The sequence below is a fragment of the Urocampus carinirostris genome, chromosome 3 (assembly GCF_059441175.1).
Source record: "Urocampus carinirostris isolate Australia breed hairy pipefish chromosome 3, RoL_Ucar_1.0, whole genome shotgun sequence".
Classification (NCBI taxonomy): domain Eukaryota; kingdom Metazoa; phylum Chordata; class Actinopteri; order Syngnathiformes; family Syngnathidae; genus Urocampus; species Urocampus carinirostris.
The window spans coordinates 56,847,331-56,873,497 of record NC_142351.1 but is presented as its reverse complement, the minus strand read 5'-3'; the positions used below and the strand labels follow the sequence as shown (position 1 = coordinate 56,873,497).

Sequence of the window (26,167 nt, the reverse complement as noted above, 5' to 3'; positions counted from 1 at the left end):
CAGATACCAGACTGACGAGATTGATACGGGACAGGGTGAGCTAGACGGGATCGATACCGCATATCTGGCGCAAGATACCGGACAGGTTGAGACAGTTGGAATCGATACCCGAGACTGGAGACAGGAGCAAGATATCAGACAGGACGAGACTGACGGGATCAATACCGGATACTGGCACAAGATATCAGACAGGACGAGATAGACAAGGTCGATACCAGATACTGGAGACTGGAGTCAGATATCAGACAGGACGAGACTGACGGGATCGATACCGGATACTGGCGCAAGATATCAGACAGGACGAGATAGACGGGATCGATACCAGATACTGGAGATTGGGGTCAGATATCAGACAGGACATGGCAGACGGGCTCGATACCAGATACACGAGCCGATAATGGACAGACGGGATCAATACCGGACAGTACAGGACAGACAGGATCGATACCGAGCAGGATACACAAGCAGGATACTGGACAGAGTCCTAATACACGTCTTGCGGGTGCAGAGGTTCTTTGACGGACTGACAAAGGATGAGTGAGAGCACTGAGGTTAAATAGGAGGGAAGCCAATCAGGAAACGAGCTGCAACTGGCGTCAAATGGGCGGGGCCAATTCAGGGCAATAGGCAACCGTGACAACTACATATTTTAACCATATTGGCAGATAATTCTGCTGATATTAAGTGTTGTTTTTCTAGTTTTAAGAAATTTTAACATAGTGGAATAAGAAAAAATATAATTGAATACGCTAGATTTTTTTTCTTATGTAGCAGGTCGTGGATCAGTTTGCTCATTGCATTTTTTTATTCAATCCAGGTGAAAACATTTGATTATTTAAAGGTTGTGTTTCATTTTTAATTCAACACAAAAGATAAAATGTCCTAAAATAGGCAATATTCATATCGGAATTTCTGTCAAAGTAGAACGAGATGCAAAACTCTTACACATCCACCAACTTTTTAATCAGTGTAGCCAAAAGTGCAGAGAAAAAGAACAATAAACCCATTCAAAAGACATAAAAAAAACTGTGACCAATAGATAAAACAAAAGGAAACTTATACGGCCCCTTATTAAAACATATTAACACAAATAAAGTATATTTTGGGATGAAATGAAAGAAACGGCAGCATGGTGATGACTGGTAAGCACAGGGGGCTCCAACCAGTCTGCCCCCTGAGTACAGCTCAGGTGCTTGCGAACATGTTCTGAAAATAGCTCACCAGTGCTGGGTCATTGTGATTTTCTACTGAAATTTTTTTTTAGTGGTTGACCCCACCTCCAATAGTTAACCTGGTAACACCATAGTAACAACATAGTAATAACAAGATAAGATATTTTCTAAATGCATATCAAACTGGGTTCCCTTTGCATTAATAAGTAACAACAAGTAGCTGTCAGCGTGATAAAGGTTGGAGCCCCCTGGGTTAGCACGTCCGCCTTGTGGTTAAGAGGTCCCGGCTTCCATTCCGGCTTCCAGCCTCCCTTGTGTGGCGCTCGCACGCTGTCCCCTTGTCAGTGTGCGTTTTCTCCAGGCACTCTGGCTTCTTCCCACATATCATAAACATACTTGGCAGGTCAGTTTGCGAGTCAAAATTGTCCATAGGAATAAGTGTGTAAGTGGATGGTTGTCTGTCTCGATGTTCTCTGTGATTGGCTGGCCAGGGTGTCCTCTGCTCTTTGCATGAGGCTGGCCAGGATAGACTCAAGCATTCTAGTGAGGATAAGCAGATGGAAAATCAATGAATGTGTAAAATGAACGACATATTCTGCCAGTGTAGTAGGAATGTATTTTTTGCAGTGTACCAGACTTCGTCTCCAACAACTTTCCAAAGATGCAAGCGCAAATTTTAAAACCCCGGACCCCACACGCGTCACCCACCGCAGATGGTCATTTAAAAATATAGTCTGTACATGTAATCCACAACCGAGGCCATTGCCAAGGAAACAGCTGTCCAAACACGTAAAGATTCGATGTTGGGTTGATGTAGGCCACACGTGGAAACAGAGTTCTTCCCAGTGTTCCGATTGCTTTTCCTTTGTGGCACCGACAGAAGGAGCCATCACAATGCGGCGCTCGATTGTATGTCTAATGATACTGACAAAAAGCGTGAAAATAAATCGCTCACAATAGAACGGTATCCCAGCCACCGAGATGCATATTCATGGACCCGGCGCCGTTTATCCACGAGGCTTGCGGTCTGTTTTAGAAGAGCCAGATCTCAATGGGCCTAAGTGTTCTCATTAAGCTGTTATCCCCTCACATTATCCTCCTAGTTGTGTCGAAGCTAGCTCCCCCTTTCTTGTTCCTGCAGCAGATGTTAAAAAATAGGAGGAGAATCCCCCCCCTCCCACTTTCCGACCTTTGACACACGCGCGAAACACACTGACACACAAACTAGCGCCCATCATCCTGGTATCTAATTAGGTTTCCGAGCACAAAGACTCCCAGATGTCAACGTCCTCCCGGCCCCTTTTTGATCATCATCTTTTGCACAGTGCAGACCGGGTGCACGACCGAGAGAGGCGTTTTGGGGTTTTGGGGGTCGTGCACGCTGTAGGCGTCGACGCGTGTCACTCTGAGGAGATCAGTGCCAAGCCGTTTTAACATACAAGTAATGGCTTTAGGTGTAAATCACAGCAAATCAGGAGGGAAGGCGTGCCGGCCCAGATAAGGAGATGCATGACAAAAATTGTGTTCACACAAAATGATTTTATTTTTAAATCCAAATAAGATTTGCATCCTCTCTAAACTCATGGCATCGTAAGTATCCATAAAGAAATATATTGTTTACTGCCAGTGAGTCACTGGCAGTGACAGCCGTATACATCAATATCCTTTTTACTCTAAGCAGAGCTGTACAATAAAGCTCATTTATTAAATCAGTTTTATTTTTTGCAAAAATACATGAACTATCATACCAATGTTATTTTTTATGAAAAATCATAGGCTGAGAAATTTGTATTTCTTTTAAACAGTGTAATCCCAGGTTCTCTCCATGTTTTTTCTGGCAGGATGCAGCCACGCTGTGGTCTGAGGCCCGGGCCTACCTTTGCACCAGACAACACAGACAGACAACACAGTGCAAAGAGTTACTTAATGGTGTTATTTTTTTCAGTAACGGGGTAGTCTAATAATTTTTTTCTGCTGTTAAAATGCCGGTGTTGTTACTGACTGTTGAAATTATTTTATGTCACATCCATACGGATCATGTCATCATTCAAAATAGTACCATTTAGTTAGATAGCGATTACAAATACAGTATTTACTAATGCGCTGAAAGAAAAGGTGAATGAGGGCTGAGTTCCAAAAAAATGTGAGCCACTAGTGCTGTTGACATTCATGGATGCAACGGCAACCGACTCTTGTCGTTCGCAACCGAAAAGGCTCAATGAACCAGCTACCCACCCGTAAAGAGCCATTTCCTTTCGAAACGCTGTTTTTCTCTTGTGATTGCTTAGAATTAAATTTTTCAAGGATTGTGGGATTTTGACTTTACATTTGTTGAATGAAAAAAGCTTAGAATTGTTATGTATTTTGTCTTTTCTCTGTACGTTTATTCATGTTTTAATTTATGTTTCCCACTTTGCCAGTCCCCACTTGCAGCAAAATGCGATCAGGATAATTGATCGTGATCCTACGAGTACTGTTCAATTCCTAGTAGTCAGAACGGCACACAGGGCTTTCTCTACCGACACAAATTTGCTCTCTCTGCCCCTTCTCTGGGGATAATTGATCACGGCCACACAGCGCAGTCTATTTTAGGTGAGTCAAACGGAAAAAGTGCTACCAGGGCCAACAAAAGTGCACTCTGTCAGCCCCTGCTCGCAGCAAAATTTGATCTGAATAATTGATCACAGCCGCACAAGTACAGTTGACTTTTTTGGGTAAACCGCAATATAGAGCTTCCGGGCCCGACACAAACTTGCTCTGTGCCCCCTGCTCTCAGTAATCATCGATTCCTGTCACATGGGTGCAGTTCTTACGTGGAAATAGCAGCCACAAGAGAGCGTACAGGGCCAACCAAAGTGCGCTTTGTCTGTCCCGGCTCGCAGCGTTATGCAATCAAGGATAAGGAGTCGCGGCCGTACGAGTATAGTCCACATTTGGGTACACAGAAGGGCAAAAAAGATCTTCTGGGCCCGAAACAAATTTTCTCTCTCAGCTCCTCATCTAGGCAATAGTCTAGGAATAATTGATAGTGGCCACACAGTGCAGCTCATTTTAGGCAGGCCGAACCCCCCAAAAACTGTGCTGTGCCAAAGTGCATCAAGTACACAGATAGCAAGGATTTAATTTTGTTTAACATTTTTTGAAGTACTTTTAAGGCCACCAAGTTTAAAGCAGCGACGGATTACGGTCGATAAATTGTGACGAGCTATTTTTTTTAACAAAGTATCAAGTTTAGGTTTACTGATTTTTTCCAAAATGGATTAAAATCAGCAAAGGCCAGAAAGACCGATAAAATCCAGATTTGAAATTTGTGCCATATGACCCGTACTTAACTCTAAATGGGCTAGCTGTGAAAGACCTAATCTCTTTTGGATTTGTTAGACAAAAGTTAAATTGAATCTCTTATCAGCTCTCTTATCTGAGCGGACACAGTAGTTTGTTGACTTATTACTTCCGATTTGTTTGCAACCTTCCACCCAGGCTTTCTAATGTACCGATACAAACGGTGACAATAGGCTCACAATCTGCTGAAATTTTTCACACACACACACGTATATATATATATACACACATATATATATATATATATATATATATATATATATATATATATATATATATATATATATATATATATATATATATATATATATATATATATATATATATATATATATATATATATATATATATATATATATATATATATATATATATATATATATACTGCAGTAAAAACTAAATCTTGCTTCATAATCAGAAAAGGTTTTTCTCAATTTTAATATTTTTTTAAATAAATTAAGATGTATCATCCATCAATAAGCAAAAGGATATACACTCGCAAATTATTAAATTAAAGAAATATTTCCAACTAAGATCAAAAATAACATAATAATATACTGTAATTCCTTGCTAGTTTGTGGCCTCGGTGTATTGCAGGTTGAAAAAAAGAGCCTTTATCCCTGATGGCAATTTCCTGCAAGTAACACAGCACATTTTTGTCCTGGCCTGGTGGCTCATTTTTGCCCTTTACTTCACCAAAAAGCGAAATGCAGTCATGCAGTTGCAATCCCTCCATCCATCCATCCATTATCTGTGGGGGTAGCAGCTTTAAAAGGGAAGCCCAGACGTCCCTATCCCCAGCCACCTCCTCCAGCTCACTCGACGGGATCCCGAGGCATTCCCAAGCCAGCCAAGAGACCTAGGCTGCGTCCCATTCTTCGCACTTCCACTCGCTATGTGCCCTAGTCACTCGGTTTGCGCGTTCACGTGAAAATGGGGTGTGTCCCGATACTCTCAAGACCGAGGCAGAAGTGCCCTCAAACCATGTCGTAACCACTTCAAGACCGAGGGGGCTCTCGACCTCACTTGGCGGCGAAGTGACTACCCAGAAGGCTTTGCGAATTCTCAATATCAACAAACATGCCCGAAAAGGAACCGCACAAATGTAAGTAGTTTTCCACAACCACGCATGTATTTGCAACAAAATGTATTGAGATATCTTAGTTAGACGTAAATGCAATAGAAAATCGTATTTTCGCGTTAAAACACGAACATTGCAAAATCGCTACTTTACGAAGTGCACTAATCTACCAAGGGAGCTGGCAAAAAAAAATCTTCACGCTACAAACTGTAAAGTAGGATAACTGCAGAAAATCACGGTTCAGCCCATCCCTGTTTTTATCTTAAACGAGTCGTGCTTTTACATTTACATGGCCAGTCGCTAAAGGAGCATAGTCAGAATACCGTTCTGGACATAGCGCTTGTTTACTGCACACAATTTCGGGTGTCGTGTTTTATTTACAATATGATTCTTTCATGTGAGATCAGAATGCATTAGTTTTCATCATGCATTATGAGTAATGTCTCCGAATTTCTCGTGGAAATACAGTTGAAACAAACTATTATCACATAATCCACTGCCTTCTCTGTAAACACATATTAAGTAAACTAATTACCTTCTCAAAATGTTGTCCAAATGTGGAGACAACTCTAAAGCATATGTGATGCTGGCCAATAGAAGGTTCATACAGCCATAAGAATAACATGTCATTTTTTTGTATCTATTCACTATCAAATAATTATCCAGAACACATCCTATAATTTCCTGTCTCATATCAACTTGTTGAGCATCCTATACACAGTTGTTTTTGTACAATACATCAGCATTAAGTAATTCTTGTTTTTTCCACCCAACCTAAAGGCCACTGTAGAACGTCCCGTGGAAGAGCTGGTCACCATCACAGCTACCACCGGGCACGTCGTTGGCACCTTCTAATCGGGCGCCAAACCCCAAATCACCCAGAAAAAAAAGGAAGCACGATACACTCCTTGACTTTTTGAAAGCGGAGTCTGCCGGAGCGAGGAAAAGGCTCGAAGAAACTGTGGCCAAAACTGAGCGGTTCCCGTCCTTTTTGGGAAGCTCGTTGACAAATTTCCAGAACAGTGACATCTCTGCAATGTTTCCCTTTGTTTTATAAAATGATTTTTTTTTTATTATTATTAAGAACTCAATGAAGTTCCAGTTTGTGTTTCCAGCTTTATGGAAGTATTGGTATATTTTTGTTAAAATTTGTGACACATTATTTATTTACTATTATGTATTTTGGCCCAATGTGAGTTTGTTTTTCTGAAATTAAACTATTATTTAAGCTGGAGTGATTTGTAGTTGTTTTCTGTCCAACAGTCACATAGTTCACACACAGTATCTCACATCATTATGAAATAAACCACCAAGGTGTTACTCAAAATGAAGATGTTTATTGAATAGTAATGCAGAAAAGCAAATAATGCAAATGTGGGTCTGACTTCCAGAGCCTAAAATATGGCTTTTGGGCAATTTATTCCATATTAACTGTGGACAATTCTTTGTACGGTGGACCTGGGAACCCTGAAGACCCGTGACACCACACGGTAGGACAGAGCGTGGACCAGCCAGTACACGTAGATCAAGACCTCCAGCCATGGCCCTGTTCCCTCTTTAGCAGCTCCTGCAGGGCCCACATAACCTTCTTGCTCAACCTTAAGTCCTGAATGAGTTCTGACTCCACATCCAACCATAAGCACAGGATGGGAACATTCCTGTCCAACCTGTCCACGCTTATGGGACAGCCACTCTGGAACGCAATAGATAACAAATCAATTTAGACATAAATGTGGGCATAGAAAAGAAAAAGACCGCTTTAACTGTGATGTAAGCATCATGAAAAAATGTTGAAATTACCTTTTTATATTCAATGACAACTCTTTTGAATTAAATTCCTTATGAACTAAGGTTTTTGGGTCGTACAGGGAAGTTTGGTGACGATATTATGCCAGCTAAAGGGTCAGGTGGACTGTTCTTGTGTTTGTTTACGTTTCGTCATGTCACAGATTCAAGACCCCTACAATATGTCATAAAATGGCATTAAGATACTAATAAGTAGATTGCCATTTATGTCTACACAAACTAGGGTATTATGTGAACGTGCATTGTATGTTAACTCTTACTGTATATGACCGAACGGGTCATTTTTTTTAATGAGTGTACGTACCTTGTAAAGATGAATCAGCACTACATAGCGCCGAAGCTGTCTTCAGTATAGCACATTTCTCCTCCGTTGATTAGAGACACGGAAAAGATGAAGAGCTTTCAGGCAATCGGTAATAACACAGCAGTAGCGGGCATTTTTAACGTTGCACGAACTCTCCAACTGACACACTACAGGTTGAGACTCGAGTTGTTTACATGTGACGTAGACCAATACGTCACTGAGGTCTACAGCCAATTAATATTACCGCCATCTCCTGGACAGGGGTGGAACCTTGCAAGTCTTGTCCAAACCATCTCCACTTTGCACTCCACCGGCGGAGGGCACTCCTCTATCGAGGGACCTCACTGGAGGGTCCTCAGGGCCGAGTGAGAGAAATGGGATTGGGCCCTAGTCTCTCCAGCGTGTCCTGGGTCACCCCCGGGGTCTCCTGCCGGTGGGATATGCCCGGAACACCTCCCGAGGGAGTCGTCCAGAAGGCATCCTTATCAGATGGCCGAGCCACCTCAACTGGCTCATCTCAATGCGAAAGGAGAAGTGGCTCGACACAGAGTCCCTCCCGGATGACTGAGCTTCTCACCTTATGTCTAAGGGAAAACCCAGACACCCTGTGGAGGAAACTCATTTCGGCCACTTGTATCCGGGATCGTGTTCTTTTGGTCATAACCCAAAGTTCATGACCATAGGTGAGGGTAGGAACATAGATCGACTGGTAGATCGAGAGCCCTGCCTATCGGCTCAGCTCCCTCTTCACCACGACGGAATGAATGACGGTAAACGCTGCACCGACCCGTCTGTCGATCTCCCGTTCCATCCTACCCTCACTCAGGAACAAGACCCCAAGATACTTGAACTCCTCCACTTGGGGCAAGATCTCATCCCCAACCTGGAGGGAGCATGCCACCCTTTTCCGGCTGAGTACCATGGTCTCGGGCTTAGAGGTGCTGATCCTCATCTCGGCCGCTTCACACACGGCTGCGAATCACTCAGGCGAGAGCTGAAGATCATGGCCTGAGGAATCCAACAGCACCACGTCCTCTGCAAAAAGCAGTGACGCAATGCTGGGGCCCCCAAACCGGACTCCACCACCACTAACGCTGCGCAAAAGTTATGAACAGAATCGATGACAAAGGGCAGCCCTGGCAAAGTCCAATCCTCACCGGGAACAAATCCGATTTATTGCCGGCAATGCGGACCAGACTCTGGCACCGGGCATACAGGGACCGCACAGCCCGGATAAGATGTGTGCGGTACCCCATACTCCCGAAGCACCCCCCACAGGGCCTCCCGAGGAACACAGTCGAATGCCTTCTCCAAGTCCACAAAACACATGTAGACCGGACAGGCAAACTCTCATGCACCCTCAAGGACCCTGCAGAGTGTGTAGAGCTGGTCCAGTGTTCTACGGCCAGGACGAAAACAACACTGTTCCTCCTGAATATAAGATTCGACCTCCTGGCAGACCCTCTCGAGTACCCCTGAATAGACCTTACCCGGGAGGCTGAGAAGTGTGATTGCCCTGTAGTTGGAACACATTCTCCGGTCCCCCTTCTTGAAGAGGGGAACCACCACCCAAGCCTGTCAGTCCAGAGGCACTTTACCCGATGTCCACGCGATGTTGCAGAGGCGTGTCAACCATGACACGCCCACAACATCCAGGGTCTCAGTGAACTCCGGGCCCTGCCACAGAGGAGCTTTTTGACAACCTCAGTGATTTCAACCCGAGAGATACGAGAGCCGAACTCAGAGTCCTCCAGCTCTGCTTCCCCAGAGGAAGACGTGTCGGCGGGATTGAGGAGGTCTTCAAAGTACTCCGCCCACCAATTCACAACGTCCCGGGTCGAGGTCAGCAGCGCCCCATCGCCACTATACACAGTGTCGATGGCACACTGCTTCCCCCCCCTAAGACGCTGAATGGTGGACCAGAATTTCCTCGAAGCCGTTCGTAAGTCGGCTTCCATGGCCTCACCAAACTCCTCCCATGCCCAGAATTTTGCCTCGGCAACCGCCGAAGCCGCATTCCACTTGGCCAGCCGATACCTGCCAGCTGCTTCCAGAGTCCCACAGACAGGAAGGCCCGATAAGACTCTTTCTTCAGCTTGTTGGCATCCCTCACCGGCGGTGACCACTAACGGTTCTGAGGGTTGCCGCCGCGGCAGGCACCGACTACCTTATGGCCACAGCTCCGATGAGCCGCCTCGACAATGGAGGCGGGAAACATGGTCCAATCTGAATCAATGTCCCCCGCGGCTGCAGAGCGCTTGCAATCCATAATATCTGATCCCTAATTTCTGTGAGTGGGGACCAGCAAAAGACACTTTTATCGGACATTCTGGCCCGCTTAAAACGAAAAGCATGGTTGTGTCTATAATCCCCTATCCCAGTCAACTAATTTCTGAGAGCAGGGGCTGGCAGAATGCTTTATTTTTTATGTACGGGCAGCCGAAGCTTGCTATATTGGCCATTCGTAAATCAACTTCACTGGTTTGGCCACAATCCATTGTCTCCAGTCGACTTTTGCTGGGATCTGGGGTCAAGAGAGCAAATTTTTCTCATATGTGGCGACTTTATCCCCCGTTCTTTCTGCCTAAAATGAACAGCACCTGTGCTACTGCGATCCATTATTGCGGCAAGGGGGGGCTGGTCTACTTTGCGGATTTTCGCACAGTGTGGCGGGTTGTGCTCTCCTTTAGATGTGATAAATAAGAGATTACAGTACCATACTGGAGATCAGGGGTCTCACACTCCCAGCCCGGGGGCCAATTGCATTCCGCAGGTTAATGAGTTGAAGCACCCACCTGAATGTGAACGTTTAAAGGGACAGTGTATTTTTAGCGCCTCCTGGTAGTAGAAAAGAATAATCAATAATTTAAAAAAAATGTGCGAAAGGCTGCGAAAAACAATTAGAAGAACTAAGGTTTGGTCATTTTGAGTATCCGTAGTTTACATTTTTGGTCATCATGGCGTTTCTTTTCGGTTGCACTACACAAAACCGAAACATCTAATGGTGAACTTATAGGCACTGTCCCAATTAAAGTACCATATTTTCCGCACTATAAGGCGCACCGTGTTATAAGTCGCACCTTCAATGAATGATATATTTTAAAACTTTTTCCATACATAAGGTGCACCGCATTATAAGGCGCTACAGTAGAGGATGTAGTTACGTTATGCAACCATTAGATGGTGCCGCGCTAAAGGGAATGTCAACAAAACAGTCAGATAGGTCAGTCAAACTTTATTAATAGATAACAAACAAGCTTTCCTCAACTCCATTCACTCCCAAAATGAATAAACAGCTGTTTTATTATTTTCTCTGAGGTAAAGCATTTTTGTGACACATCTTTAACATCTTTGAACAACAGCAAGGCATAACATTTTACTTTTCCTCCATTTAGTCAACACGCAAAAAAACGTCTGATACTGTTATGGTAAATTAAACGTTAGTGCAATCGCAATTCTGATATAGTGACACTTGTAATGTGCAAAAACAATAACAAGTGCAAAACAATAACAATAAAGCAATAACATAATAACTGTAAAATGTAAAACGTAAACACACAAAAGAAAAAACATAAAGCTCACTCTATCAGCTCCTCATCTACGAATCCCTCGAATTCTTCTTCTGCAGTGTTCGAATTGACCATCTCAGTGAATGGGCCATCCAACACGTCCGGCTCCGTCTCATCAAGGTCGTCATTAATCGAGTCAGTGTCGCTGTTGTTGTCTGGCAGTTCGGGGACAATTCAACAACCCACTGTTCAAGTGTGTCCTCTAACTGTGGCCATCTCGCTTTATTGCCACGGAAACTTTGTTTAGTCTTCTTTACTTGGCACAGCTCATCCTCATGCTTCCTCCACTTCCGCACCATCGATTCATTAATGTTAAACTCTTTTGCTGCTGCTCTATTTTCGTGTTCTACTGCGTGACTGATCGCCTTGAGTTCAAACTCTGGGTTGTAAGCGTGTCTCTTAATCGGAGCCATTTCAGGGTCTTTATACAAACCCACAAATAAAAGAGAATCGTTGTTTAATATTTCCCAGTTTAAACAGCGCACTTCTTCTTCTACGCGAAAAATGGAGTCGGTGGCTGCTTACCGTAAGTTGCGAGACCTGTCGCGGCTCAATATTGATCCATATATAAGGCGCACCGGATTATAAGGCGCATAGTCAGCTTTTTAGAAAAAAACAAAACAGATTTTAGGTGCGCCTTATAGTGCGGAAAATACGGTAACCCTATGCAAATAATGGATTCATTTGGTGTATTTTCACATTCATGCTTAAATTTTTTTGTGTAAAACGTTTCTTTCTAGAATATATATTAGAATAGTAGGATCTGTTTTTCATGTGAAACCTCAACCTCAGCTCCGGCAGACCCCTAAGTAAATTTATTTTGAGACCACGGCTCTAGATAAAACATTTAAGCTTATTTTAAGTATAGATTTTCATGTTTAACGAATTAAGAAAAATATCGTAAAAGTAAGATAGCGGATACTTAAAATGATAATTTATTTCTGCTAATAAGATATGAATTTCGTTTTTAGATGTACTCATGTATTCTCTCTCTGCAGCAAGTAGAGCTGCAGGCTCTTTGATTTACATGAAATCTGATCTTCAAACATGCACTATAATAACAACACATGTGTTGTCAGTCTTTACAGGCTGCACATTTCACATCCTGTTCCCTGATTAGTCGGCTTCCTCCTCGACCTAAACTGCCTGAGGACATGTAGAAATGGGGCAGTGTGTTTGAAAACGCGCCGCGATGGGTCAAATGCGTCGAGGCTTTTCGTTGATCGTTTTGGATTTGGTGATGTGGCCAGAACGGGATGTGTCACGTTGATGTGTAAGGATGTTTGACAAGTGCACTCACGCGGCCCACCAAGCTCACGCCAAACGGGGCCACGCTAATGACGTGAATCGCAGCCTTTTTCATGCTTTAGACACTGAAAATGATTGAACGACACAATGCAAAAATTAATCAGTAAATGGTTTTACCGTGCGCTATATCAGGGGTTCTCAATTTGTCTGACTCGAGGACCCACCATTCCAACCTAATGACAAGCTGCGACCCAATACAAGAAGAAAATCCCAAATGTATCAGATGAAGGATTTTGCAGTTTAAATCAGTGAAAGTAATATATATTAACCCTTATTCCAAAAACAAAATGACCAGCAACACGACTGTATATACTTGCTGTATATTCTCAAATATGAAAATGTATTTCATTTTATTTATACAGCCCTTTACAACAATCCTTTCACTGTACCAAAGTGCCTTACAGTGATAACCGAGGAACAATTAGGAAAAATAAAAAGATAAATACAATCATGATTTTAAACAATAGCAGACAATAAAAACAATAAATACATCAGTATCATGTAAAATAAAACAAAATAAGTGTCCTCGAACTACTGAGTATTAAAAGCCATCCTGAAGAAGTGCGGTTTTAGCCTGAAATTAACAAAGCACAGGTCAGAAATAAGACGCAACTCGACTGGGAGCTGATTCCAGGACCTGGTAGCGGCTACAGAAAAGGCTAGGTCACCACAGCGTTTATATTTTGACTTGTCCACAAGTTGGTCCTTGGACCTCAAAACTCTACCTGACAAACAAGATGGGGCCAAACTGTTAAGAGCTTTAAAAACAAACATTAAAAGTTTAAAACCAATTCTAAAATGCATGGAAAGTCAGTAAAGGAATTTAAAAATAGGAGAGACAGGTCTGCTGGTGTTTGTTAAAAAAATATATAGATAGATAGATATGTCCAGGCCTCTCCAAACAAATATGTATATACACTCTCAAAAATGTTTTGTATTTTGCAATCATTTTCTTCTTTGACTTGATCGTTTTATCTTTAACTTTCTTGAGACCCATTATTATGGGCAAAAAAGGAAATAAAACAAACCCAAGATAAAATGGTATGTGGTCCCTCTCAAACACAACAGTACTGAATGACTGAACAGGAAGAAGAGATCAAGCAGGGCATTGTTGCCATCTAATCTTTAATTGACTCTTGTTTTTTTTAAAAAAAAAACTTTCTTCGTCTTATTTTGCCGAGGTGAAAACAGACAGCAACGGCGAGAGAACTGATACCTATCCACCAGGATTCTAGGGATATGGATGGTTGTTAACATTTGCATTACACTGAATGCAATGGGTATCTGATTCTAATCACAAGGAATTTCAGTTTGCTTCGTCATGACTTTGAGAATCGCTTGTACAACAGACTAGTTTAATGTCTGACGATATGCATGCGGCCTGGACCGGTAATAACATCAACAATTTGGTACCATGACTAAAAATAGAGTGATGATGAGTTGAGAACTTAAAGCCTTTTCTTGTGTCATTTGAATCACATCTGGTCTAGTAGATACATTCTTGGTTGCATTAAATGCAGTTGTAAACAATTATATGCAAAGGTGATCAGTGATATGTTCCCGCGCATTTCAGAAGTTTAAATTTGACGGCCTTTTTCTCAAAATGGATAAAACGGTGGGATACAGCTCAACTCGTATTCTACAATCGAGTATTAATCTGCTATTTTCACACGTCTAATTGTATAACTTTTCTTAATCAAAATGTTTTCAGAGATGGCACATTGGACAGGACCTACAGCATCTACGTCACAGACTTGTTATCATTCTCTGCACAAATTATAGAGATCCTATTTTAAAGACCTCTGACCTCTGTGCATCCATCATCTGACCTCTGACCCTTGCCCTTGCCGGTGAGGAAGTGCGGTGACCCTTCTCTGCATGGCCACGGCCCGTTTCTCATTGTACAGGAGTAGTATGCATAAAGTGTTTATCTTCGGCTGTGGTCTTAGCCAGGTCCAACTGGTTCCCAGCGCTGTTTGGAGAGGCCTGGAAAAACAAAGGGCCCAGGGGTGGGTGGAAGGGGCGGGAAAACCTGGCTTTGTGAAGCTGGGGAAAAGGGAGGGAACTTGGACTCTGGTCTTAGGTGGAAGGTGAAAACCTCCATGCGAGTGAAATGAAGAACTGTCGGACGCAAGGTGTTGATTCTCTCTGGGTTTTTCCTCCCGTAGCAGACGGATCCAGGTGATTGAGACGACGTCGGACAGAAAAAGACAGGACGGACATGAGGACAGCGACAAGGAATTAAAGAGACGGTCTCTTGGCCGACTTGTAAGTCATTATTCTTCTGTTACTGATATGCATCTTACGAGATGGAAACGCTCATGCAAATACATTGTTTGCTTGCTCAGCCTCCGGGGAAAAGATCGTTTTTCAGTTCCTGTGTGGGAAGTCAGAGCAAACATGCATTTACTGTGTTTGTCCTTGTCTTTTTATCCTTTTACCTTGAAGAATCTCGTTGTACTTCCGTATAGAGACATCTAGGCCATTCGTTCATCCATTCATTCATCCATTCTGATAATGTTTACGTTTGGGGTCTAAGTGTGCATGTATATATCTCTTTATTTGTGTGTTTGTGTGTTTAGATATGACAATCATATTTTACTAGCAGTCAGATAGGTTACCTTAGATGAGAAAAATGCCCCAAAAAATGCTGACTCAGCATTTTTTTTTTTTTTTTTTTAGCATTTGTCACCGAAAAAGAGCAAGAGAATGACTGCTTTTTTACTCCCAGTCTATAGTTTTCTCTTGTCTTCTCCATGGCTTCTTTTTATCTTGGGGTTGCTCTTTTCCAAACAATATATATGGGCTGTTTGTGCCCTCATTTCAGGATTTTAGTCTCCAACTGGACTTAGTTTTACTATTTGGGTTTTCCATTCCCATGTGGCAATGACCCTGCCAAAAAGGCAAATGCCACCCAAAATTAATTTCACGTCTCAACGCGCACAACCATTTTAGTACATTCATTCATTCATTCGTTCGTTCGTTCGTTCGTTCGTTCGTTCGTTCATTCATACTCATATTTTGTAATTTTCCCTGTGTTTTTAAACACTCTTGCGCTTGCACTACCCAATAAGGTGACATCTGGTGGGCAAATAATATACACTCTCACTTTAAGAATATTGTTTTGGTTTTACAATAATTCAAACTTTTTCTTTAAATAGCACATAATAATACTGTACGTAAAATATGCAAAAATATCTCAAATTACTTTGAATTATATTTTTGGGGGGATTTATTTACTTTTAGGTTTTCATTTCATTTGTATTCCCTTTAAAATTAATTTTTAGAATCAAATTGAACTAAAAAAGTTTACTTGTAAATTTCTTTTTTTCCAAAATTTTCCAACTTGACTGTTTGCATTGAGCACATTTATTAATGAACACCACTCTTTTGCTCGCGAACCATTATCCCTTGTCGACTTATGCTAAGAACGGGGGCCATAAGAGCAATTTGTGCCACGCGTGGTGGCTTTTTTTTCCCATTTCTTCTATCTAAATTAAACAGCACCCGTTTGGACACAGTCGATTATCCTTGGTTGACTTGAAGCAAGCGTGAGCTGGCAAAGCACATACTTAATCCCCATGTTAAGTATGAGGCTACTTTCCGTATTTTCATATATCACAGGGTGAGGAGGGGGGAGTGTTGTCTGATCCCAATTAACTGACAATTAACGACCAATTACAGTAGTCTGTTTTTAATTTCGTCTCATTTCTCTTGGTTACGTTGCCTTTAATGTATCAATGTGGGTGTTAGATTTTCTTGTCCATTCAGTTTTAAACCGCTCGTGTGTTGCAAGAAGATGCTGTAAACCTTCAATCTGATTTTCAAGGGCCATGGGAATCTGTTGGAGTCATTCTCTAGCAAATCCGATTTCAATTAGCACCTCACAGAGTGAGCATGTAACTTTCAAAAAGATTCATGCAGGTTTAAGTGAGATGACATAATGCGTCGGAGCGTTCACGGCAGGGGTGACAGGTTTTGTCACATGTGCTCCTGCAGTCAGTCAGTAACTCATTAAGAGCTTCACATGGAATGTCACCACGCACACACATGTGCTACTGCTGGTGGTCTGCCATTGGCAGACCGTTATCAGGGGGAGAAACCTATCGTAGCCGGAGGTTAACTGAAGGTGAATCTGTTTTCAAAGGCCTCTTTAAAATGTCAAGTGCAGCCATGCTCTGTGTTTTGTCACATTCACACCCTCCGGCCATGCCCAATCCAACCACTCACAACTTTGTACGAGAGTCCTGCTTGCGCTGAGAAAGAAAGGAATATCCAAAGGGAATTTTTCATTCAGCTGTATATTGCAAAAAAAGATCCTATTTCAGTATCCACATTCTGTGTGAATTCGGAGCAACACACTCGTCCCCCAAAAGCGTGTGTCACCTTTTTTCTCAGTTTTGAGTCAGAATCCACTATTTGTGTTGATGCAATGTGTGACTCAGCTGTCTTTGCATTCTTTTTAACCTTTGGACAGGAGCTGGGTGCCTTGTCTCATCTGAATCATATTGTGGAAGGACCTAGTGCAGGCAGTGGAGTAACTGGGGCACTGTCAGCATTACATAAGTGCAATGTTGCTGGGTTGATTCGGCGCCGCTATTTATTTTTATCACTGGGCGTCCGCCTGTGGTGGAAACACTCGTTTTTACGCGGGGATGTGCACAGTGAACGGCTGCCAGAGAGATTTAAAGTAGGTCGCTGACAAAATGCTGCTGGTCAAGCTTGAACGCCATTGGCTCGATTCGGCCTATGGATCTGAGCCATGATTTTTCTGTGTTTCGGTTTACCGAGAATTTTGGTTTTACCAAGTAAAAAGCTATTGCAATTTGACTGTGTGGTTAACATGGAGAGATATCTGCATTCTTGTGACAGTGAGTTTGTGTAAAGCACTGCACATAACAGGGAAAGTCTTTCAGTTGAATTTAATTTGACTTTATTGTGTTAAAAAATTTGAAAACCGGCTCACTATATTTTTTTCCACACGTTATTATTTAAAGGAGCAGATTCCACCATACGTGTCGAAGACAATAATTGCCAAGCAAAGAATAAACAAACAAACATGCCACTATCAATGGACACATCTTTGGATGAACAATTAATTTTGTCCAAATAGAATCAACCAGAGTTTCCTTTTTTGAAGAACATATGGCAAACGAACAAAATTAAAGCATTATATTAGTGGATTGTGAATTGACATTTTACATACATTTTTGAGTAAATAAAACTGTTTTTCAAACAAAAATTTAGATTATTTTGGGAAGCTAATTTCAGCAAAAAAGAATAAAAATATTAACCTTGGAACATCAATGAGTTTACTTGTGTCATTTTGCAATCAGCAAAGCATACCTGTAAAATTGCTCATACTCTGCTGAAAATCATACTCATTGAAGAGGATTAAAGTAAAAAGTGAGGCGACCCAACTCAGTAGTTCAGTTATGTTGGAGGAGGCGATTGGAGTAGGTCCACTGCAACTTGGAAAAGTCACAAATGCTTTAAATTCTTACGGTGAGCACCAGCTTCAATTTTTGCCAGGGTGCAGGATAAATACCACACATTTCTCGACAGGCTGCCTTTGTAATGGAGTTTTGTTTCATAGTTCACCTAATAGGGGAGCCACCCCCTACCACCACCCTTTGGCCTCTTGCCCTCCTCATTTGCTTGCAAAACTGTTTTAATAACTGTCATGCGCGTTTTGACACGAGACGTGTTTTTCCAGCTTGCCAGATTGTTCGTTGCCCCCTCGCCTGGGTTTTTATTGGAGCAATTACGGCCGGTTTTACCTCATTTGAACGTAAAACGCTTTTCATGGGTGATGTTAGTTGAGATTCCAGGTGATTACAAGCGTTTTGTTTTACTTCGGGTCGCAGCAGAGTATCATTATCAGTTGCAGCCATTTCTCTGGCGCGCTTTGAAGTCTCCGACCTGTGTCAGTGAAATTCATTTGTTGCTTCTTGCCGGCGTCTATGAGAAGGGACGGTCCTCTTTGAGACCTACAGATGATGGGTCATTCATTTAGAGTGCTGTTTTCACTGAAAAGCTACATTTCTAAAACTCTAAAAGTGTAGCATTAGAGAACAACTTAAAGATATTGAAGAACCCATGCAAGCACAAGGAGAACATGCAAACTCCACACAGGAAGGTTTGATCCCATGACCTCAGAACTATGCCACACACGCGCTAAGTGCTCCGCTGCCGTGCTGCACTGCCGTGCTCCCCACAATGCACACTAGTGGTTGAAAAATACCCATCAAGGTGATAAGTCACATGTGCAACCAAAATATTAATATTATTTCATAAATCCATAAATTGACATTTTATATTCTGGACATTGCTGTAGACTTAGTGAGTAATCAATTTTAGAAACAAGATGGGCATAAGCTGCTTTGCAAAAACAATTATCACCTTTCAAAAATGTGAAAGGTATGATGAATTATTTCGAATCAGCCTCCATCATATTTTCTTTTATGCCCAGCCCGACGCATGCATAAAATTCTGTACCTGCCTCTCCTTTCATATTAATCATCACTACAGTCGCCAGGTTAGATGCCATGGCGGTACATTGAGGCCAAAAGCTTTGAACTCTACCCCTTTGAAAGGGGCAAAGTTTGGCCACGCATAGCTTAGCTCTAACAATAGTGACAGGGGGGGTATAAAGACAATCGGAGAAGAAATCCATTGGAGTTTTGCATTGTAGCTAGGCAAGGGTTCAAGCCTGTGAGCCACTACTCCACTATTTTTAACCCGATATCAGTGAGAAAGCGGTAGTCAAATCAGTCACTTCCCACCTGTCAACTCATACCAGCGGATCTTCCCTTTCGTCTCATAATTACATCCCTAGTAATATGTCCATCCACCCAATTTCTGCACCGCTTATCCTCACTAGGGCTTTGGGGGGTGCTGGAGCCCATCCCAGGCATCTTCGGGCAGTGAGCAAGGGACACCCTGAACTGGTTACCAGCCATTGATAGGGCAATGAGACACATACAATTTATTAGGACAATTATCTTGACATGCATGTCTTTAGAATAAAGGGAAGAAATTGAACCTTGGACCTCTGCGCCATTGGGCAGTGCTCTAACCACCTATCCAGCATGCCTATTAATATGTATTCCACTAATTTTATACAGTATTGTAAAATGGTAAAAGTGTCATGTGGTGTTACTATAGAAACCATAGTAAAACAAAATATATTTCTCTCCACTCTCAATTTTTGTATACAGTTTTTAAAAGCACCAGGGAGCCAACACACAGCATGCAGGTTGCTGAGCCCAAGCTGTAAATACATCGTAATAAGAGTGCAATCAAAAGTTGTACAAGAACATTTAGCTGCAGCAACATTTCTAAATAATTTGATAAATAAGATGGAAAAACCCATTTTTTATGCAGTACCCACTTTTCAGTACAACTGCTGAGATATAAATTTTTCATAGTCTTGCGCTTTTGTTTGGGTGTTGATGGTTTTCGTATAAAATCTGTCTCTGAGCATCACAATCTTCGTTTTTAATCAGAGAAAAAACTACGCCATTACTTATATTTAGAATTCATTACATGTTTTTCAAAATTCAAAGTTCAAAGTTTTCTGTCGTATGAAACTCCACGGGACACTCACTCATAGACAGCAATGTCATAATTTAAGACCAAGGGTCCAGTCAGCCAAATGCAGTAAATCCGGCTTCAAGTGATCCTGCTTAAGAAGTCCTACTTTTTCACTTGGTTGTAAACATCCAAAAATTGGCCCATTTAATCCTAACGCACAAGGGAATGTTTCCTCTCTTCTCGCCAAGTCAACTCAACAGTTTCTGCCATAGTTACAAATGTGTTACTACGAAGACAAGTCTCGTCGCTCAATGTGCCTAAAATGCAACAACAGACACAAAGACGATTACCCGGGTAGTGGCGGTGAGAGCGCCGACACTTTACTATGAGGCCACCAGTAGTACTGATGAAAATGAAAAATGTTTTCCCTATTGTTTATCAACAAATGTGTTTTGTTTAGAAAGGACCCCTTGCCTTCTGTGATTATAATGTGTAGGGTAGTTTACCAATGTAGGCTGAATTATAAAGCATAATACCTAAAACCAAAGCTAAACATTTGGAGTTGACCTCATTTTGCCGATCTAACCTGCCTCAGAACAGAAAGTCTGGATCCGGTCCCAGAGCCAAACTCAGTTTAAAATCCCTGTGTTAAACTGTCTCTCCACTTCTTCACCCGTGTTTCAAATACGTTGCGGTTTATCGTGTATACTGTATGTAAAACACTTGTATCATATTTGTTGAAAAACTTTGTCTTTTCTCTATTATTTAACACTTTAACATTTGTTGGTGAAGAAGTGGCATAGTGGTAAAGTGTCAATGCTTCCTGTTTGTGATGTTTATCAATTTATCAATCACTGCAAAAATATGGTCGTATACCGTAAAACCTTTCAACCGTATCAACTTTTTTCTGTGGAATATAAGGTGCACCAGGTTATAAGGCACACTTCCAAATGTCTGGCCAAACTGAGGTTTTTAGGAGTGCCTTGTAGTCTGGAAAATACGGTAAATATTAAATAAAGTCAATGCGGCCTACTTGAGGGTAGACACAATTTCAGACATACGCACACACTTTTCTACAGACTCACACAAACACACAGCATGCACACAGCTGAGACTCAGCTGGGGCAGAAGTGGGGAATGAGGCGGAAGAAGAGGCAGCAAGCAACCAGGAGACAGAAGTCAAGAGGATGAGCCAGTTTGCCGGCCACAACATCCGCCGGATCGGGAACGTCCCTTTACTGGAGCAACTGGCGGTGAGTTGCATCTCTCCAAAGCGTCCCACGTGGAACTGCCTGATAATTGGGCCGCCCTCCGATTGGGGCATATTTACAAGCTACACTACCTTGGAAAGGGGTTGGAGTATCAAGATGAGAGCGGGTGTCGAGTGGTACACCAATGTGGGTCAATTTGGTAAGCAAGTGGGGACCCTTATGGTTCAGAAGCGCTATCTTTGACATTCTGATACTGGGACTCGAAGCTATTTGATTTTTCCCCTATTGCGCTGTGTGCAAAGTGAGCCATCTTTATGACTGCGTAGCATATGTAGGTCACTTGCACACAAGCTGTGATGCACCTAATTATGCAGCACATTCTGACTTGTTCCATATCTTGTCAGATTAAGCCAACCCGGCTGCCATCTGTGCGTCTTGACCTGCAGTTTGGACTGGGACTGACATTGTGACAGGATGATGGAAAAATAAATGTCTTTTTGTTGAGCTCAGGGGTGGGCAAACTACAGCCCACGGGTAAGATGCAGCTTTTGAATCCGGCTTGCTGAATGTTTAAAATGTAATACGGTAATCCGTCGCTCTATCGCGGTTTACTTTTTGCCATTTCACTACTTCAAGGATTTTCATCATGCATTATGGTTTGGATTCTGATTGCTAAACAGTCGCCCCACTCCTTTTCTACCTTTGTCTGCCTGTGCCTAAACAAAATGCAAAAAAGCTTGACCACCTAAATTACGTACATGCAAATCTTTTTCAGTTTTGAGTTTCTCCAGAAGCCATCACATAAACAAAATGCTCTGGATAGACAAAAGCTTAACCCGAAAGGCACAGGAAGACGCTTTCTTCAGCATGTTGCAAAGTTACACTTTGCGACGTGCTAAAGAAGTGGTTCTGAAAAGATTGTCAAGAGTGGCGCTGGCTTTTACTTGCCAAAGAATCAAGTGCAATAGCTCCTCCACCACACTAGGGAGCAGTGGCGCTCTCATTGATAGAGTGTTTTGTTTACATTTAGCATCTGCTCAGCATATAGCACAAAACATTAACAGCTTTGAATATGAAGTGTTGACGCAAAGTGGAGCAAACATGAATGAGGAGGCATTGCAAAGAGAGACGGGGTAAAGATACAATCAAAAGTCTGTTCCCAAGAGCTAAGACGAGGAAGTTTAACGAAGCATGCTAGTGACTACAGTGAGAGACAGGTGAAGACCGGCATGTTTGCAATGCTAGAAATGTTGGTTTATTGTTTTTATGTAATTTCATTTTTCAATATATGGTTATATGGTAAAAAAATGTTTATAGTTTAAGTTGAAGGCTTCGGGGGGCATGAGACAGAAAATACAGTATGATACACACATTCACATTTCTGCAGAGATTTCGAAATAATGTTTGACAGAACTTCACTGAAGAAACATCGCTTTGACACAATGAAAAGAAGTATGTAAACCGAGGTCATGGTTTACAGGAAAGATGTACTCTGGTCTGATGAGACAAAGATTCATTTATTAGGCTCAGATGGTGAGAAACATGTGTGGCGGCAACCATGTGATCAGTAAAAACATTTTTGTGTCGTGGCTAAAATCAAGCATGGTGTTGAAAATGTCATGGTTTGGGGCTGCATGAGTGCAACTGGAATTGGGGAGATGCATTTCATTAAGGGAAGCACAAACTCAAGCATGTACTGGGAAATACGACAGCAGAGAATGATCGCCTCCCTCCAGAAACCGGGTCTCAGGGCAATGTTCCAGCCTGACAATGACCCCAAATACACTTCTAATGCTTTTCTAAAGAGGTAAGAGTAAAGGGGATGGACTTGCCAAGCAAGTCTCCGGATCCAAATTCATAAGAACATCTTTGGGGCATCCCCAAATAATAGGTGGAGAAGGCACAAGATTTTGATTATCCCACAGCCCTGTCATGTTGTCATGGAGGAGTGAGAGAGCTTTCCAGTGGCAATTTGTGAGGCTCGGCTCCGGTGAAATCCATGGCCAGGAGGATTAAGGTGGTTCTGCAAAATGATGGTGGCCTCACAGAGTATTGAACTTCACAAACTTTTACTTTAGGGTGTACTGAAATTTGTTACCAGAGGTTTATTTACTAACGGCTATATTCTGAGTATTTTGAATGGACAAACCAATTTACCCTGCTTCATAAGCTTTACACAGACTACCTTTCACTTTGTCAAAGCGATTTTTCTTCAGTGTTGTTCTATTAAACATAAAACTGAAATCTCTGCAAAAATTTGAGGGGCGTACTGAATTTTAATTACAACATTGTAATTGAGAAGCACTGTGCTTAAGGGCCCGGTCACACAGCCGTTTGCGTCTGTATCGCGGGTAAAATGTTGCGATTTTTTTTTTGCCCATGGTTGCCCGCGATGGAAAATGCGCAAAATTGGCCAACCCGCTGTTCATCGGTGGTATGCCCGCAAAACAGACGCCGGCGACTGTTCCGCTTCCTCATCGCGTCATTTCCACGTCATTTTCTCGTGTGGACCACGGGTATAAAAGCTGCCGAGCCGGTGTTGTGCCGAGAAATGCATCCCTGCCGAGATTTGCATCCCCTGGCTACTATAACCACTTTGACCTGGTTTTATCTCACTTTTATATCACTTTTCAGGAATGTAATAGCGGACATATAACCAAAACCACTTTGTCTTGCATTTGTTGGGAATGTAATACAACTTTAACCGTTCCATCTTTGTATTTGTTGTGAATGTAATCGAACGGTCATGCACACCGTATATAAATCACTTTTGAGCAGGTAACATGTTTATTTTGCCCTTTTCTATTCAAATCGCTCATATTGAAACTGTTATGCACTCTACCATAAAGCTTATTTCAGCATAATAAGCTTTATGGTAGAGTGCATAACAGTTCTCAAAAGTGATTTATATACGGTGTGCATTACCGTTCGATTACATTCACAACAAATACAAAGACAGAATGGTTTAAATTGTATACATTCCCAACAAATGCAAGTCGAAGTGGTTTTGGTTATATCTTCGCCATCACATTCTCGAAAAATGATATGAGAGTGAGATAAAACGAAGTAAAAGTGGTTATAGTAGCGAGGGGATGCAAATCTCGACAGGGATGCATTTCTCGGCACAACACCGGGCTGTAGAAATCATAACCGCTCAAGACACAGTCCCGTGAAGATCAAGATTTCAAGCTATGGCACCGAAGAAGCCAATATGATATTATTGTAATAGTTTTTCATTTTTATTTTATTATCTTGTTATGAAATGAAAAGAAATGTCAAGAAATAAAAATTGATTAAGACGAGGTCACTACGGTGACGGGGATCCATGTTCACCCCTTGACGTCTCGAGCACAACTGACGTGTGCTCGGCAAATTGCGCTGTATACAGGTATACGCGGAAAAAGGCGTTTAACCGTCACATGCGTTACACACGCTAATTCACGTGATAACACCGCGATACAGGCGCAGAACAAACGTGCTATGACCGTGCTCCACCCACGATTACCCGCTAAAATTTCGCGTCTTACCAGCGTGTAACCACGCCCTGGCCGCGGCCGTAGCACGTCGTTCCGTGTCTGTACCACGTCATTACCTCGTGTGTACCACGTATGCAGCCCGCGGTTACACGTGGTCTAAAGTTTTGAGCAGCGCAAAACTTTTTCGCACGGCCAACCGCGTGTGAATTTCCGACCGCGTGTAAAGCACTGCTGTATCTCGTCTGTATGGCGATCTCACAGCGTCCAACAGCGTCTGCTTCACAGGCAGAAATTTCTGGCTGTGATTCAGCCTCGATACAGACGCAAACGGCTGTGTGAGCGGGCCCTAAGGGAGGTGAAATCCTTTTTACGCCATATTTTCTCATGCCTTCAACATGATTGCGACAAAATGACATCTGAGGTAAAAAAAAAAGAAGATAGTGTCTCAAGTCATTTTTAACCCAATACTGCAATATACAAGCAATAATATCTTGATACAGTTTGAATTTCAATTATAAATGAACAGTACAGAAGTTGTTTGTAAAAAACAAGAAGCAAAGAAACTTTCTAAAGTAGACTTTCTTTTGGAATGTTTGTTTCACGTTAACATTTTTACGCCACATTTTTGTTTTACAATAATATCTACATGATAGCGACAGCCTGTAAACTGAAGTAAAAATGTAGATGGTGGTCTCAGATCATTTCCATACATTTTTTAAAATCAGTAGTGCAATATGGCAGCGTAATTGTTTTAAAATTATAATTTTTACAGAAGAGAGGGTATTTGTCAAAGAAAATGTTTATAAAGTGTTATTTACTTTCTTTGTTATACAAATCTAGTTTCAATGTAGTATTAAAAAAAAGTAAAGGTTTGACTATTGTGGGTATTTTTGGAACGCAACCTACGTGAAAAACAATAAATTACCGTTCTTATAAAATGGTAAACAAATAGTACATTAAGCTCTCGTTTTTCACCTGGGGTACGTTCTAAAAAAAGCCAGTGATAGGCAAAATCCGTGAAGTATTTATTTTACAATTACAGGGAGTGCAGAATTATTAGGCAAATGAGTATTTTGACCACATCATCCTCTTTATGCATGTTGTCTTACTCCAAGCTGTATAGGCTCGAAAGCCTACTACCAATTAAGCATATCAGGTGATGTGCATCTCTGTAATGAGAAGGGGTGTGGTCTAATGACATCAACACCCTATATCAGGTGTGCATAATTATTAGGCAACTTCCTTTCCTTTGGCAAAATGGGTCAGAAGAGGGACTTGACAGGCTCTGAAAAGTCAAAAATAGTGAGATATCTTGCAGAGGGATGCAGCACTCTTAAAATTGCCAAGCTTCTGAAGCGTGAT

General features: G+C 41.9%; 1 protein-coding gene across 1 annotated transcript in view; it reads left to right on the top strand.

Moving 5' to 3' along the window:
• Nucleotides 1-21,247: 21,247 nt before the first annotated feature.
• LOC148370206 (nck-associated protein 5-like) overlaps nt 21,248-26,167 on the top strand; it is a 131,337-nt gene continuing 126,417 nt past the window's right edge. The window contains exon 1 of the mRNA XM_088332604.1: nt 21,248-21,371. Coding sequence (XP_088188730.1) covers nt 21,306-21,371 — 66 coding nt within the window. The 5' untranslated portion in view covers nt 21,248-21,305. The remainder of the gene's footprint in view (nt 21,372-26,167) is intronic.